The sequence below is a fragment of the Bos indicus genome, chromosome 6, assembly GCF_029378745.1.
Source record: "Bos indicus isolate NIAB-ARS_2022 breed Sahiwal x Tharparkar chromosome 6, NIAB-ARS_B.indTharparkar_mat_pri_1.0, whole genome shotgun sequence".
Lineage (NCBI taxonomy): Eukaryota > Metazoa > Chordata > Mammalia > Artiodactyla > Bovidae > Bos > Bos indicus.
Genome location: NC_091765.1, coordinates 100,062,664 through 100,076,879, shown reverse-complemented (window position 1 = coordinate 100,076,879; position 14,216 = coordinate 100,062,664). Strand labels below are relative to the sequence as shown.

At 44.6% G+C, this 14,216-nt stretch overlaps 1 protein-coding gene across 1 annotated transcript in view; it reads right to left on the bottom strand.

The window, feature by feature from the left end:
• Window positions 1–6,635, bottom strand: part of CDS1 (CDP-diacylglycerol synthase 1) — an 81,262-nt gene extending 74,627 nt beyond the window's left edge. Inside the window, exon 1 of the mRNA XM_070791720.1 lies at window positions 6,050–6,635. Coding sequence (XP_070647821.1) covers window positions 6,050–6,169 — 120 coding nt within the window. The 5' untranslated portion in view covers window positions 6,170–6,635. The remainder of the gene's footprint in view (window positions 1–6,049) is intronic.
• Between the last annotated feature and the right edge of the window lie 7,581 nt (window positions 6,636–14,216).

Genomic DNA, 14,216 nt, shown 5'->3' with positions numbered 1-14,216 from the left:
CACATGCACATATATACACATATGTATGAACTAAATTTTTTCTAATATCTCTTGAAGCTCCGCAGTTCTCAGACCGTACTTTATTGGGAAAATTTAAAGCATCAAACACTGATTTCCCCCTTCTGTTTTTCAAAATGTTTCTGTATCTAACCTCGATTCCTTCTTTCCTTTCCCTGAATACCCCAATTATCTGTATTCTCCACACTACGTCTGCTTTCTTTCTCCTAGGGACGGCCCACCCTCGTCAGCATCTTCACTCCCACTTGACTTCTTTATATAAATACTTGTCTTTCCTTGTTTGAAAAAAGAAATTTTTACTCAATCCTCCAGTCCTTTCTAGCTACTATTCTGTGCTCCTTTCACTGGCACTTTCTACAATTACTACCAATTTTTACGTCTCACATTCCTCGGCCTAATCCTCAGCTTCTATGAAGGTCTTTGGCTAAATCCCATGTTCTCCACCTCTTCCTCATTTCTAAATACGAATGACAATATCTTCTAAGCAAAACCTCCTCCTTTAGCTCTCAGGATCTCTCTATCTTGGCGTCTTCCTTACATCTCCACCCCTACTGTAAACATGCCCCATCCTAATCAAAAGTCTCTGTTGTTCAGTCACTAAGTCCTGTCCAACTCTTTGCAACCTCCATGGACGCCAGGCTTCCCTGTCCTTCACTATCTCCTGGAGCTTGCTCAAACCCATGTCCATTGAGTCAGTGATACCACCCAACCATCTTATTCTCTGTTGTCCCCATCTCCTCCAACAGCATCAGGGTCTTTTCCAATGAATCAGCTCATGACATCAGGTGGCTAAATTATTGGAGCTTTGTCATCAGTCCTCTAGATTTGACCATTCAGTTCCATTCCCACCACCACCTGGAGCCACTCCCCTACTTTAGAGAATGCCATACCTGCCCCACTCAACTCACCCATCTCCCACATCACCTGCAAAAAGCCTGCAAAACTGCCCAATCATTTTTGCTTTTTTCTTAAGTCTCTTAAGTTGTGGACCAAAATGTGTCTCCAGCGGGCTCTTTTATTAGTCTTACCCTTGTCTAGGGTCCCATCACCATCATCTAAAATATGCTTCCTGTCTCTCAACCCCTACTCCTCCACTCTTCCTAGACTTAGGACGTGACCTCATTATTTCATACATACAGCATTTGCAATACACGCCTATTTGGTTTCTCTGTGGCAGTTCTCTCCCCCTTCCAACACTTTCTCCAGACTGCTGCTAGAATGACAGGCTAATGCCTCTGCAAAAACTTCTCAGTGGCTTCCAGGAGTCCACAGAAGAAAGCTTACCTCCCTCACAAGACCCTTAAACTCCTAACCCCTCCTTGCAAACTATAGTTTATACTCCAGGACTATCAAACTAAGCTCAGTTCACTGTGCCTAGAATGCTGATTCAAGAAACAGTTCCACACACCCTTTGCCTAGAATGCCTTTCCCTAACACCTGTCTACCTAGCAAGTCTCCAGGCATCTTTTAATTCCAAACTCAACCCTCATCTCTTTCAAGCCTTTCCTGTTGTCTCCATATACTGTCCAGCTATGCTCTCTCTGCTAAGAGCGAAGTAAAGAAGCCTTGTTCTGACATCTATTAAGTCTAATTATGTGTGTCTCCTGGGGAAGTTCCTTGAGGGAGTGGTCTTGTTATCTCTTAAGTATTATTCCAGCATTTAGCAACAGGGAACATTTTCACTTGCTAATGCCCTGGAGCACAGAGCTTTCTTTCCGAATAAGTCTCCAGGTCCTGAAGGAAGAGAAGGTCATGTTAATAGCACCACTATAAAAAGACTACAAAGTGGCATGGGAGGGTACAATAGTAGCAGAATACAACACACTTCGTGTACTTCTTTCATTAATTTCATTAAGTGTTTTCACCTTTACTGTAACTTGACTAGAGAAGGCACTTAGAAGAGTTTATTTTTTGTTGTTGTTGGTTTTATCACGTTAAATGTTCTTTTATTTTCCCATTTCTCAAAGAAATGCCTTTAATTTCACAAGATCTAATGTCATACCTCCGTTATTCTCTGGTAAAGAGCTGAAACCAGAAATATCCTTTTGTGTGTGCACACATAAACACATACACACAATTCAAGTCTTTGGTAAAACCAGAGTTGAAAATATGTCTGTTTAATTACACAATGTCCCATACATAAAACCCTCGAAGATGTATTTCTCTTTGAATTCAGAGCAAGGGAGGCGAGGTGATCTTTGCTTATTAACTTTAATTTTTTCAGTTTCCTCATTTTTAAGTATTATAATTGGAGGATATTAGAAGAGTTTAAATGAACCAAATATTAACCAGCCTCTGATGTGCAGGCTGATTTTATAATGGCCCTTAACCTGGAAATTCAGGTGCATTCAAATATACACCCTGATAAGAAAGGAGGAAGAGAGGACAGAGTTCAATGACTCAGAGCTTGCCAAGTCAAAAGTTCCTTGAGATAAGCTCTAAAAGAATGCAATATTTTGGACGTGGTTTGAAAAATGCTCATCCTTGATGATTTAGAAATCTTAACAGAACTGGTTACACATGGCACCATCTAGTCTTAGAAAAGAGAATCCAGCTAAGTATGTATTAATGACCTAGAGCCAGACATCCTGGAATGTGAAGTCAAGTGGGCCTTAGAAAGCATCACTACGAACAAAGCTAGTGGAGGTGATGGAATTCCAGTTGAGCTATTCCAAATCCTGAAAGATGATGCTGTGAAAGTGCTGCACTCAATATGCCAGCAAATTTGGAAAACTCAGCAGTGGCCACAGGACTGGAAAAGGGCAGTTTTCATTCCAATCCCAAAGAAAGGCAATGCCAAAGAATGCTCAAACTACTGCACAATTGCACTCATCTCACACGCTAGTAAAGTAATGCTCAAAATTCTCCAAGCCAGGCTTCAGCAATACATGAACCATGAACTTCCTGATGCGCAAGCTGGTTTTAGAAAAGGCAGAGGAACCAGAGATCAAATTGCCAACATCCACTGGATCATGGAAAAAGCAAGAGAGTTCCAGAAAAACATCTATTTCTGCTTTATTGACTATGCCAAAGCCTTTGACTGTGTGGATCACAATAAACTGTGGAAAATTCTGAAAGAGATGGGAATACCAGATCACCTGATCTGCCTCTTGAGAAATTTGTATGCAGGTCAGGAAGCAGCAGTTAGAACTGGACATGGAACAACAGACTGGTTCCAAATAGGAAAAGGAGTATGTCAAGGCTGTATATTGTCACCCTGAGAAACGCTGGACTGGAAGAAACACAAGCTGGAATCAAGATTGCCGGGAGAAATATCAATAACCTCAGATATGCAGATGACACCACCCTTATGGCAGAAAGTGAAGAGGAACTCAAAAGCCTCTTGATGAAAGTGAAAGTGCAGAGTGAAAAAGTTGGCTTAAAGCTCAACATTCAGAAAACGAAGATCATGGCATCTGGTCCCATCGCTTCATGGGAAATAGATGGGGAAACAGAGAAACAGTGTCAGACTTTATTTTTCTGGGCTCCAAAATCACTGCAGATGGTGACTGCAGCCATGAAATTAAAAGACGCTTACTCCTTGGAAGGAAAGTTATGACCAACCTAGACAGCATATTCAAAAGCAGAGACATTACTTTGCCAACAAAGGTCCATCTAGTCAAGGCTATGGTTTTTCCAGTGGTCATGTATGGATGTGAAAGTTGGACTGTGAAGAAGGCTGAGCGCCAAAGAATTGATGCTTTTGAATTGTGCTGCTGGAGAAGACTCTTGAGAGTCCCTTGGACTGCAAGGAGATCCAACCAGTCCATTCTGAAGGAGATCAGCCCTGGGATTTCTTTGGAAGGAATGATGCTAAAGCTGAAACTCCAATACTTTGGCTACCTCATGCGAAGAACTGACTCATTGGAAAAGACTCTGATGCTGGGAGGGATTGGGGACAAGAAGAGAAGGGGATGACAGAGGATGAGATGGCTGGATGGCATCACTGACTCAATGGACATGAGTCTCAGTGAACTCCAGGAGTTGGTGATGCACAGAGAGGCCTGGCGTGCTTCGATTCACGGGGTCGCAAAGAGTCGGACACAACTGAGCGACTGATCTGATCTGATCTGATCTGATGTATTAATGAAAACTAAGAGAAACATAGAACATATTTTGTGTGCATTGTGATCATACATATTCACAAGTTTGTAAATTTACGGATAAATTAAGGTTGACAATAAAACGTAACAGTGCAGCACTTATAAATAAATATGCAGTGTTAACCCACTCACAGATAGCTAGGGACAACAGTTCTAATGGCTCCAATCAAACCAGAGTAGTTTTCATGTTAAATGTAGTATTAGGGTATTAAGAAACTAATTACTTCAAAAGTTATTTTATGGGTGGCTTCCTTGAACATGTTTTTTCTTTTTAAAAGCTTGTTATTTTCTCCCAGTTAAGGAAGTGATCCTGGGGAAGCTGGTATTTCCTTGGTTCTAAACTATACCAGTGCTAAAGCAAAACAAACCCCAACCTCATTAATTCTATTTTTGGTCTAGTTTCCAAGGCAGTTTTCACAAAAACTATTCTCAGCCCACTGTTTTCAGCTTTGTAACATCAACCTTCAGTAGCCAGAAACTGTTACACTTTGTGTAATCCCTTGACACACAAGTTCTATCATAGATCACTTTATTCCACCTGCCTCTCAAGGGTAAAGGGGAAAAAAAGGCTCTGTCTTCCCATTGATTTTAAAGTTTCTTTCTTAAAATCACTGTTGTGAGATGTGTTCCCACCTAAGTTTTATAACCTTGGTTACCTCAAGTTCATCAGCATCAAATTTCTGGTGGAACCCTCCCCAAATTGGAACTGTGAGTCTCAGTTGTGTCCAACTCTTTGCCACCCTATGGACGCATGTAGCCTCTATCCATGGAATTCTCCAGGCAAGAATACTGGAGTGGGTGGCCATTCCCTTCTCCAGGGGATCTTCCCAACTCAGGGATTGAACCTGGGTCCCCTGCATTGCAGGCAGATTCTTTACCATCTGAGCCACCAGGGAAACCCTTCTCAGCAACTGTACAAACAAGAAAAAAGGGAATCGGGAAGAGTTTCTAGTTCCAAGAGGCCACTGACCTGACCTTGAGCAATCTACTTCACTTCTGTAATACAAACTGCAGTACCTGCATTCAAAAAAGAATGCTTCCGGAACTAGCTTCCGTGCTTTGAGTTTCTAAGATAAAATGGAATTTAATAGAAGATTTTATGAAACAATCTTATTGCCCGGCCCAATTTCCTAAACGGTCAAGGATAAAAAAAATTGTAAAACTGGATTCCCCCCCTGCCCAAATTTCTACTTGCACCACTGTATTACCAAATAAGCTGAAGTCTGTCTCTCTCCAACTTTTTAAAAACCATACTAGCATTATATCTATTTATTCTTCAAGGTGAAGTAAAGGCAATCTGTAGAGATGGAAATTTTAAAAGTCCTTATGAATTCAATCAGGTCAGATGAAATCCACTGGTAGAAGTGCATTCTCTGCCGCGGACTCAAAAGAAGCTGGAGGGTCACAATGTGGTCAAGTGTAGGAGACTCTCAAACCTCTGATATCTATGATTCTGAGAAAAGACAGAGGAAACAAAAGTCCTGATGGGGGAGCGCGAGAAGCCAAGCGTCAGGGTCCGATGACAGGTTAGAAGGGAAGGTGCGTGTCTTAAGTTTACTCCTAACTCTCCCGAGAAGAGGTGTGAGGCGCGGCTACTAGAGACGCTGCGAACTCTTAGGGTGGGAGGGACCATCCCGGTTCTAGCGTCGGCCCCAGACCCCGGGGAGGAGGGACTGGAATTGCAGAAAGTAAACTGGAGTCAAGTTGAATCCTGCAGCCATCCCGGGAGCGGCCGCGGTCACCCGGAGAAGCGCACCGTCGCTGGAGTCCGGCTCCCACTGAATTTAGCCGGGCCGGAGCGCGGCGCGGCCAGGAGCTTCACCTGACATTCCGCGGGGCCCCACCCTCGCTCCCTCCCTCCCAGGTGTCCCGGCCCCATCGGGACGCAGCCCGGGGCGCGGGGGCTGCGCCTCTCGGGCTCCACTTACTTTGTCACTGGTGCTCTCGGTTTCGTGGTCGCCGCCGGCCGCCTCTCCCTCGCGGGGTGGCGACGCCGCCTCTCCCCCGGGGCCGGGGCCGCCGCCTCCCCGGTGCCTGAGTTCCCACATCTCCGGCTCCCGCGCAGCCGGGCCGGTCTCCTCCAGCGCCCCCAAAATCCGAGCTTGCGCGCGAGGTCTCGAAGTCTGGCCGAGCTGCGGCCACTCACACGCCTCCCCACCCCGCACCCCACCTGGAGGCGCCGCTGCCGCCGCCGCCGCGCCGGGTCACCCCCAAAACGGCATCAACGAGCGAGCGCTCGTGGCCGCCTCCAGCGAGCGCGGCGCCGGGGGCCGGCTCGGGGAGCCCGGCCCGAGCGGAGAAGGCGGGGCCGCGGCGGAGGGCGGCCGCTGGTTGCCAGGTGCGCGTCCCCACGCGGAGGCCCAGGTGGGAGAAGGAGAAAGGACCGGGAGGGCAGGAGCAAGCCTGACCTGCTTTAGCGCTCCGCCGGGGTGCCCGCCGCCCGGGCCCTGCCACTCCCCGCCCCGCCCCCCGGACTCGAGTCAGCCGCTCCAGGCCCCCTACACCTTTCTCCGGGTTCCTGCCTCCTGCAGCCAGGTCACGCGCCGCAGGCCCCACCCCGCCCCGCCCCTCTGCGCTGCACTGCGGTTCCCACAGCCCCGCCTCCCTCGCCGGGGTGACGTCATGGGTCCCGACCCGAGGCTCCGCCCCGGCCTCCTGCGAGCGCGCAGGTGGTGTGGCTTGGAGGCAAGGTGCCGGCTGGAGCGCGGGGGAGGAGCAGGGAGGTGGAGGAGGGTCGAGCTGCTCGCTCGAAAGTGAGGGCTGAGAACTTGTGGACTCGCCCCGGAGCCACTGGGAGGGCCGGAAGAACTCCTCGAGGGCCGCCAGGTCAGTATTGACCGCGCTCGGCCCCTACCCTTTCTCCGGGCTCTCCGCAGCTTGACACACCTCGGCGTTCAAACCTCAGAGGTTCGGGAGGTCCAGAAGCAGAAACCTGTGGGGCAGGATGAACCGGACGACTTGGAGGCATTCTGCCCGGTGTCATCACCTGCAAAAATGGGAGATGCGTTGGCCTCACTGGGAGTCCTGGGATGAGTTGGCCAGTTTCAACTACATGCCCGAACTGCTTCTCCAAGGACTTCGAGCATTGAAATCTCTCAAAAAATTCACTGCCTAGGGCCTGGAGAGGGAACCAGGACTCTGAGATGCCCCCAGGTGTGGTTGCCAACCAGCTAATCTCTAAGCAGTCATGGACCTTGAGCTGCTAAAGTTGGAACAGGAAGGGCACAAGATCCGCCTTAATTCCGTTCCAAATCCTGTTAGAAGGTGATTAGTTTTCTTGACACGTATGTACCACCTGGTCATTACTGACAAGCTGACACATGGGACGAGGGGTAGGGAGGAGACAGGCCATCACACAAACAGGACAGCGTTTAGTAGAACACACTTATAGAAATAAATCAACAATATAAATCTCTCAAGGTCATTACCGACCCATTGAAAACAAGTAATGTGGTTCTGAAAACTGAATAACAAGCAGAAATAAAAAGTCAAAGTAGGACGCACTGAAAACCAGGGCACAAAGACATTATTTTCCATCATCAAATAGATCTTTAAAGCTCTGAGTTCAGATTGGGTCGTCATATTTTCAAAGGGATAGAGAGGAAAATCAGTCTTCTGGGAAGAGCAAAAATGACAAAAGATATGAGAAAATAAGTCCTTTGAGTCACAGTCATGGCGTGGTTATCCTTAAAGAACGGACGACTATAGGGTGACTAGTTTAATCCATTGTTCTTCATTTCTTTGGAGAACCAGAGATGAAGCACTGCCTGATTCTCAGGAACATAAAGTTGAAGAGACTGATGAAGGCAGTGATGGAGTCTCCCATCTGAGGTCTTGTTTAGAAGCCTGAGTTCTAGCTCCACCAATGCCACTAATTGGGTGTGGCCTTGGATAAGTCATTAAGCCTCAGTGTCCCCAACTATAAAGTGGATAGTTGGGAGGATGGCCTTTTGTGGTCCTTTCCAGCTTACAAATGATTCTGCAACTAAAGCCTCTCTTCAATAGACGCCAGTCCTTCCTTGCTCCCGTGGCTCAAGAATAGGGGACCTGATATGGCACTCAAATGGTTTCCTCCTTCCCCTAATCAACCCAAGAGCAATTGAAAACATTTATTTATTTTTGGCTGTGCTGGGTCTTCGTTGCCATGCACGGGCTTTCTCTAGTTGCGGTGAGCAGAAGCTACTCTGTGGAGAACTGGCTTCTCATTGCAGTGGCTTCTTTTGTTGCAGCTTGTGGGTTCTAGAGCACAAGCTTAGTAGTTGCGGTGCTCAGGTTTAGTTGCCCTGCAGCATGCGGAATCTTTTCAGACCGGGGATCAAACCTATGTCCCCTGCATTGGCAGATGCATTCTTAACCACTGGACCGCCAGGGAAGTCCCTGCAAGAGCTCCTTTGACTTTGTTCTGCCTTTGCTGCGGGAGGGGGGGAAAAATGATGAGAAAGGCAGCAAGAAAAGTGCCAGGAGGGAACAATAGCGGACAGGAGCACATGCCAGAAGAAATAGTGGTCCCAGACCAGGAAATGTGGGCCCAGATATTTAGACTGCCAAAGGAAATGGCAACCCATTCCAGTGTTCTTGCCTGGAAAACCCCATGAACAGAGGAGCCTGGTGGGCCACAGTCCATGGGGTCGCAAAGAGTTGGGCATGACTGAACGACTGAGGACAGAGTAGGTTACTACTTTATCTCGCCCTTCCTTAAATTCTACTTCCTGTGTTTCAGCACAGATGGTCATTTCTTTCTGTCTTCAGTATACTTATTGCTACTCATTGAGAGCTTACATTGAACCGAGACAGCAGGAACGACTTTCTATTCATCCTCACAGCCCAATCCCTTGCAAGAGTGCTGGTCCCCACCCTCATGCAGTCAACTCTTTTGTGGAAGAAGTGAGTGAAGAAATGAATGAATAGCAGAGGTACAGCATAACCAGGGAAAGATATATAGTATTTGCATTTTTTAAATAAAAAGTCTGTATTAGCCTTAGAAAGGTATTCACATGTCTTTGTTTTTCACTTGATATGAAAAAGATTGATTTTAAAATGTATTAAAAGGGGGTTATAGTAATGACTAGTACATTTTATTTTAGGTGTATTATGGTATAGTCAACCACACGGGCCTTACTGAGCCCTATGGTGTCAGACTTCCTCAATGTCTTTACTTTTTCATTTTTATCTTTCATTTTCCTTCATTCAGGGAGCTTACCTTCTCAAAGTTTATTACACTTAATGTTCTATGGTACAAATTCTGGCATGTAAATGTTTCTAAGGTCTCACCTGTTGGTTTTACAAGAGTTTAATCTGCTAAAGGGCATTATGTAAACTCCGAGCACAGAGCCTAATCACAGGAGACACTAGGCCAATGTTTCTTGGTGGATTTATAGATTTTCTAGTATGTTGAAATGATTTATAACTTTGAGTGAGGCATTTGCTAGAGGGGGAAGAGAGAGTGCTAACTATTTATATGATTTTTATTAGATTTTTTTTTTTACCTTCTCCTTTGCCCAAAAGATGAAGGGATCCCTTATCACCCTCTTCCCTGAGTACCCAGAATGTTCCCAGACTGGTAAACATTCCCCTCTTGTGTGGGAATTTGAGCTGCTTTCCACATCAGAGGCACAGAGGCGCCCGACTGGAATGTCCCCGGCTTGCCAGTGTAAGAAGAAATCCTCCTCAGCCAAGGTTTCTGGTTGCTTGGACACCCGCACCATAGCTTTTGTCGCTTGATCTGTCCGTCTTTCTCTGTTGCCCTCTGTCAATTCAGTCTGTAAATCAGAGGTAGTTTATTTATTTTTAGCTTTTTAGTTTTATATTGGAGTACAGCCAGTTAACAATGCTGCAACAGTTTTGAGTACACAGCAAAGCGACTCAGCCATACATATGCATGGATTAATAATCTATCAGTGAAGTGTTAGTTGATTAGTTGTATCCAACTCTTTGCAACCCCATGGACTGTAGCCCACCAGGCTCCTCTGTCCATGAGATTTCCCAGGCAAGAATACTGGAATGGGTTGCCATTCCCTTGTCCAGGGAATCTTCCTAACCCAGGGATTGAACCCAGGTCTCCAGCATTGCAGGCAGATTCTTTACCATCTGAGCCACCAATGAAAGTGAAAGTCACTTAGTCATGTCTGACTCCTTGCGGCCCCATGGACTCTATAGTCCATGGAATTCTCCAGGCCAGAATACTGTAGTGGGTAGCCATTCCATTCTCCAGGGGATCTTCCCAACCCAGGGATCAAACCCAGGTCTCCCACATTGCAGGCAGATTCTTTCCCAGCTGAGCCACCAGGGAAGCTCAAGAATAGTGTAGTGGGTAGACTCAGGAATCAAACTAGGGTCTCCTGCATTGTAGGCAGATTCTTTTCCAGCTAAGCTACCAGGAAAGCCCCTCTGAGCCACCAGGGAAACTCCAAATACCTATCAGAGATAGAAATGTATGACTTCAGGCAACCAGAGAAACATTTTGTGGTAAATTATTGAAGGACAATTTATGTGTACATCCTTATTTTCAATGAAACTGCAAAGGAAAATAACAGTGTACCATCAATTACATCTGATTATCACAGGAACAAGTACAGCTGTATAGAAAGAAGCAAATTTTATGTATAGGCAACCCTAGTTTCGGGTCTTCCCTGATGGCTTAGCAATAAAGGATCTGCCTGCAATGCAGGAGCCAAAGGAGACACAGGTTTGATCCCTGGATCAGGAGGATCCCCTGGAGGAGGTCATAGCAGCCCACTTCCAGTATCCTTGCCTGGAGAATCCCATGGACAGAAGAGTCTGGTGGGCTACAGTCATCAGTCAGGTAACTTAATTCTGACGTGCCTCAGTGTCCTCATCTATAAAATGAAGATAATAAGGGTGATAATATTTTCCTCCCAGCATTCTTATGAAGATTAAACTGGTTAATATACATAAAGACATAGAACAGTGCTTGGTCCGAATGAAGCACTCTACAGGTGTTACCTATTATTGCCATTTATATGATTAAAAGCTGTGTTTCTTGAGGAAAGCAATATTCGGCTTTTAAACTCACTAAAGCTGCAACACGCCAGAGGACTTTGAAGAAAAAGGGATATGTTGGCCTTGCTTTGGTAAGGTGGGTACAAATTATGAAATGGGGTAGGGCAACTTTGCAAATAAGTGCAAGGAAATCATCAGTCTGTCAAATTAATTAATTTTTGTTACAGTAAGACTAATGAAATTGGCATTTCCTATTATTAACTGGAACCAATTTACTACCATGTAATTTGCATATGTATTATGACTGAAGAATTCCTTCCATTTCTAGTTTCTCCACTGAATCATAGTAACTGAGCAAAGTATATTTTGGTGCTTTAACTCCTTTGTAAAACAGGCAGTATATTCCTTCTATGACTTTGTAAATTACATTCTAAACAGTGGGTGTGTGTGTGCTTTTGATACAGCATGATCCAACTATTTTTTAATTGTTGAACATGGCTGGATTTGGGCTTCCCAGGTGGTGCTAGTGGTAAAGAACATGCCTGCCAATGCAGAAGACAAAAGAGAGGCTGGTTCAATCCCTAGGTGGAGAAGATTCCCTGGAGAAGGCAATGGTAACCCACTCCAGTATTCTTCCCTGGAGAATCCCATGGATAGAGGAGCCTGGTGGGCTACAGTCCATAGGGTTGCAAAGAGCATCACGACTGAAGAGACTTAGCATGCATAGTTGGATTTATATCCTTTTTGGAAATGGTCATTTAGAGAAGTGGAAGACATTGGTAACTGTCCTTAGAAAAGCTAAATCAATGATTTGCTGCAAATTGTATCAATTGTCTCTGCTCAGTTAATTGCTGAAATCCAGAAGTATCAGTCAAGGTTCTTAGATGCAAGTCTGGCTGACTTAGGAAGACAAAGAATTTATTGAGGGATAATGAGGAGCTCACAGAACTCTTTGGAAAGCTGGAGGACCCAGAATAGAAAACTGGGAGGAATAAAGGATGCCAAGCAGCAGCCAGGACCATAGTCAAAGCCACACCAGCCACCTATGGCCAACATTGCTAGACCCCCTGGGGCAAACCAGCAGAGCCTGCACCATCGCTGTGGGGGCACTCGCCACTGGGTCCCGTTGTTACCATAGCTGACCCTTTCCACTTGTGTTTTACTTACAAACTCTTGTTTATTTAAATTTTACAATAGGAATCATTTCCTAATAATATGCAATAATAGCCATAAGATCTCTTCGTGAAAAAAGACTAATCAGAGAAATGAAAGCTATGCAATTCCCGTTTGTTGCAAGCCATATCAAATACTGTATCTCCTTTAAGAAACTCTTGTAATTTATATTTTAACTGCTCTGAAATCATAGTGTGTCTTATAGTCAATAAGAATAATAAGTAATTAGAAAACATTGTTTTATATTTTAATCGGCCACAGTATTTTTCTTAGCAGTACATAAAATAATGGTGAATTTTTAAAATGATGGCTTAAGTGAGTCAATGAAGTACAACACTTTAAAGATTGACTCTTGTTGGTTAAGAAGATCACATATCTTGGATTTTTCCAGATCCTCCCAAATTGCATGCGTTTCTTTTTCAGTAAAGAGTATTTATCAAACATATAACCATGTATAATAATGGTTTTAATATTTTATTTTTATTGTATTTATTTATTTTTGGCTGGGCTGTGTGGCATGTGGGATCTTAGTTCCCGGAGCAGGGATCACACCTGTGCCACCTGCATTAGAAGCATGGGTTCATAACCACTGGACCACCAGAGAAGTCCCCTGATAATGGTTTTAAACATCTAACAAATATTTTCCATGTCTTTATGTTCTCATAGCAAAAAACAAAAAGATACATTTTGCTAGACTTTATAATTTTTGGTTTAGAAAATATCATCAGCAAGCATGTTTCAGAATTATTTCATTCAGTTCAGTTCAGTCACTTGGTCATGCCTCACTCTTTGCGACCCCATGGACTGCAGTATGCCAGGCTTCCCTGTCCATCACCAACTCCTGGAGCTTACTCAAATTCATGTCCATCGAGTCATGAGTCATGAGTCATGATGCCACCAGAGCATCTATTTTATTCCAGCATATTACAAAAGACTTCTAAAATTAGATGTGTTTTTAGTACCACCTACTGTCTGTCTACTGGTTCCAAATCAGGAAAGGAGTACATCAAGGCTGTGTTTTGTCACCCTGCTTATTTAACTAATATGCAGAGTACATCATGTGAAATGCCGGGCTAGATGAAGCACAAGCTGGAATCAAGATTGCCAGGAGAAATATCAGTAACCTCAGATATGCAGATGACACCACCCTTATGGCAGAAAGCAAAGAGGAACTGATGAGTCTCTTGATGAAAGTGAAAGAGGAGAATGAAAAAGTTGGCTTAAAGCTCAACATCAGAAAACTAAAATCATGGCATTTGGGCCCATGACTTCATGGCAAATAGATGGGAAACAATGGAAACAGTGAGAGATTTTAGTTCTTTGGGCTCCAAAATCACTGCAGGTGGTGATTGTAGCCATGAAATTAAAAGATACTTGTTCCTTGGAAGAAAACCTATGACCAATCTAGACAACATATTAAAAAGCAGAGACATTACTTTGTCAACAAAGGTCCATCTAGTCAAAGCTATGGTTTTTCCAATAGTCATGTGTGGATGTGAGAGTTAGACTATAAAGAAAGCTGAGTGCCAAATAACTGATGCTTTTGAACCAGTCCATCCTAAAGGAAATCAGTCCTGGGTGTTCATTGGAAGGACTGATGTTGAAGCTGAAACTCCAATACTTTGGCCACCTTATGTGAAGAACTGACTCATTTGAAAAGACCCTGATGCTGGGGAAGATTGAAAGCAGGAGGAGAAGGGGACAACAGAGGATGAGGTGGTTGGATGGCATCACCAACTCGATGGACATGAGTTTGAGTAAGCTCTGGAAGTTGGTGATGGACAGGGAAGCTTGGCGTGCTACAGTCCATGGGGTCGCAAAGAGCTGGACAAGACTGAGCGACTGAACTCAGCTGAACTGTCTGTTGACCCTCTTTTCTCACATTTTGATTTACAAAAAATATTTTTATCATATATTAAGAGATTTAATTGATTTGCTTCCCAAATTAATAGCCTAAATTAT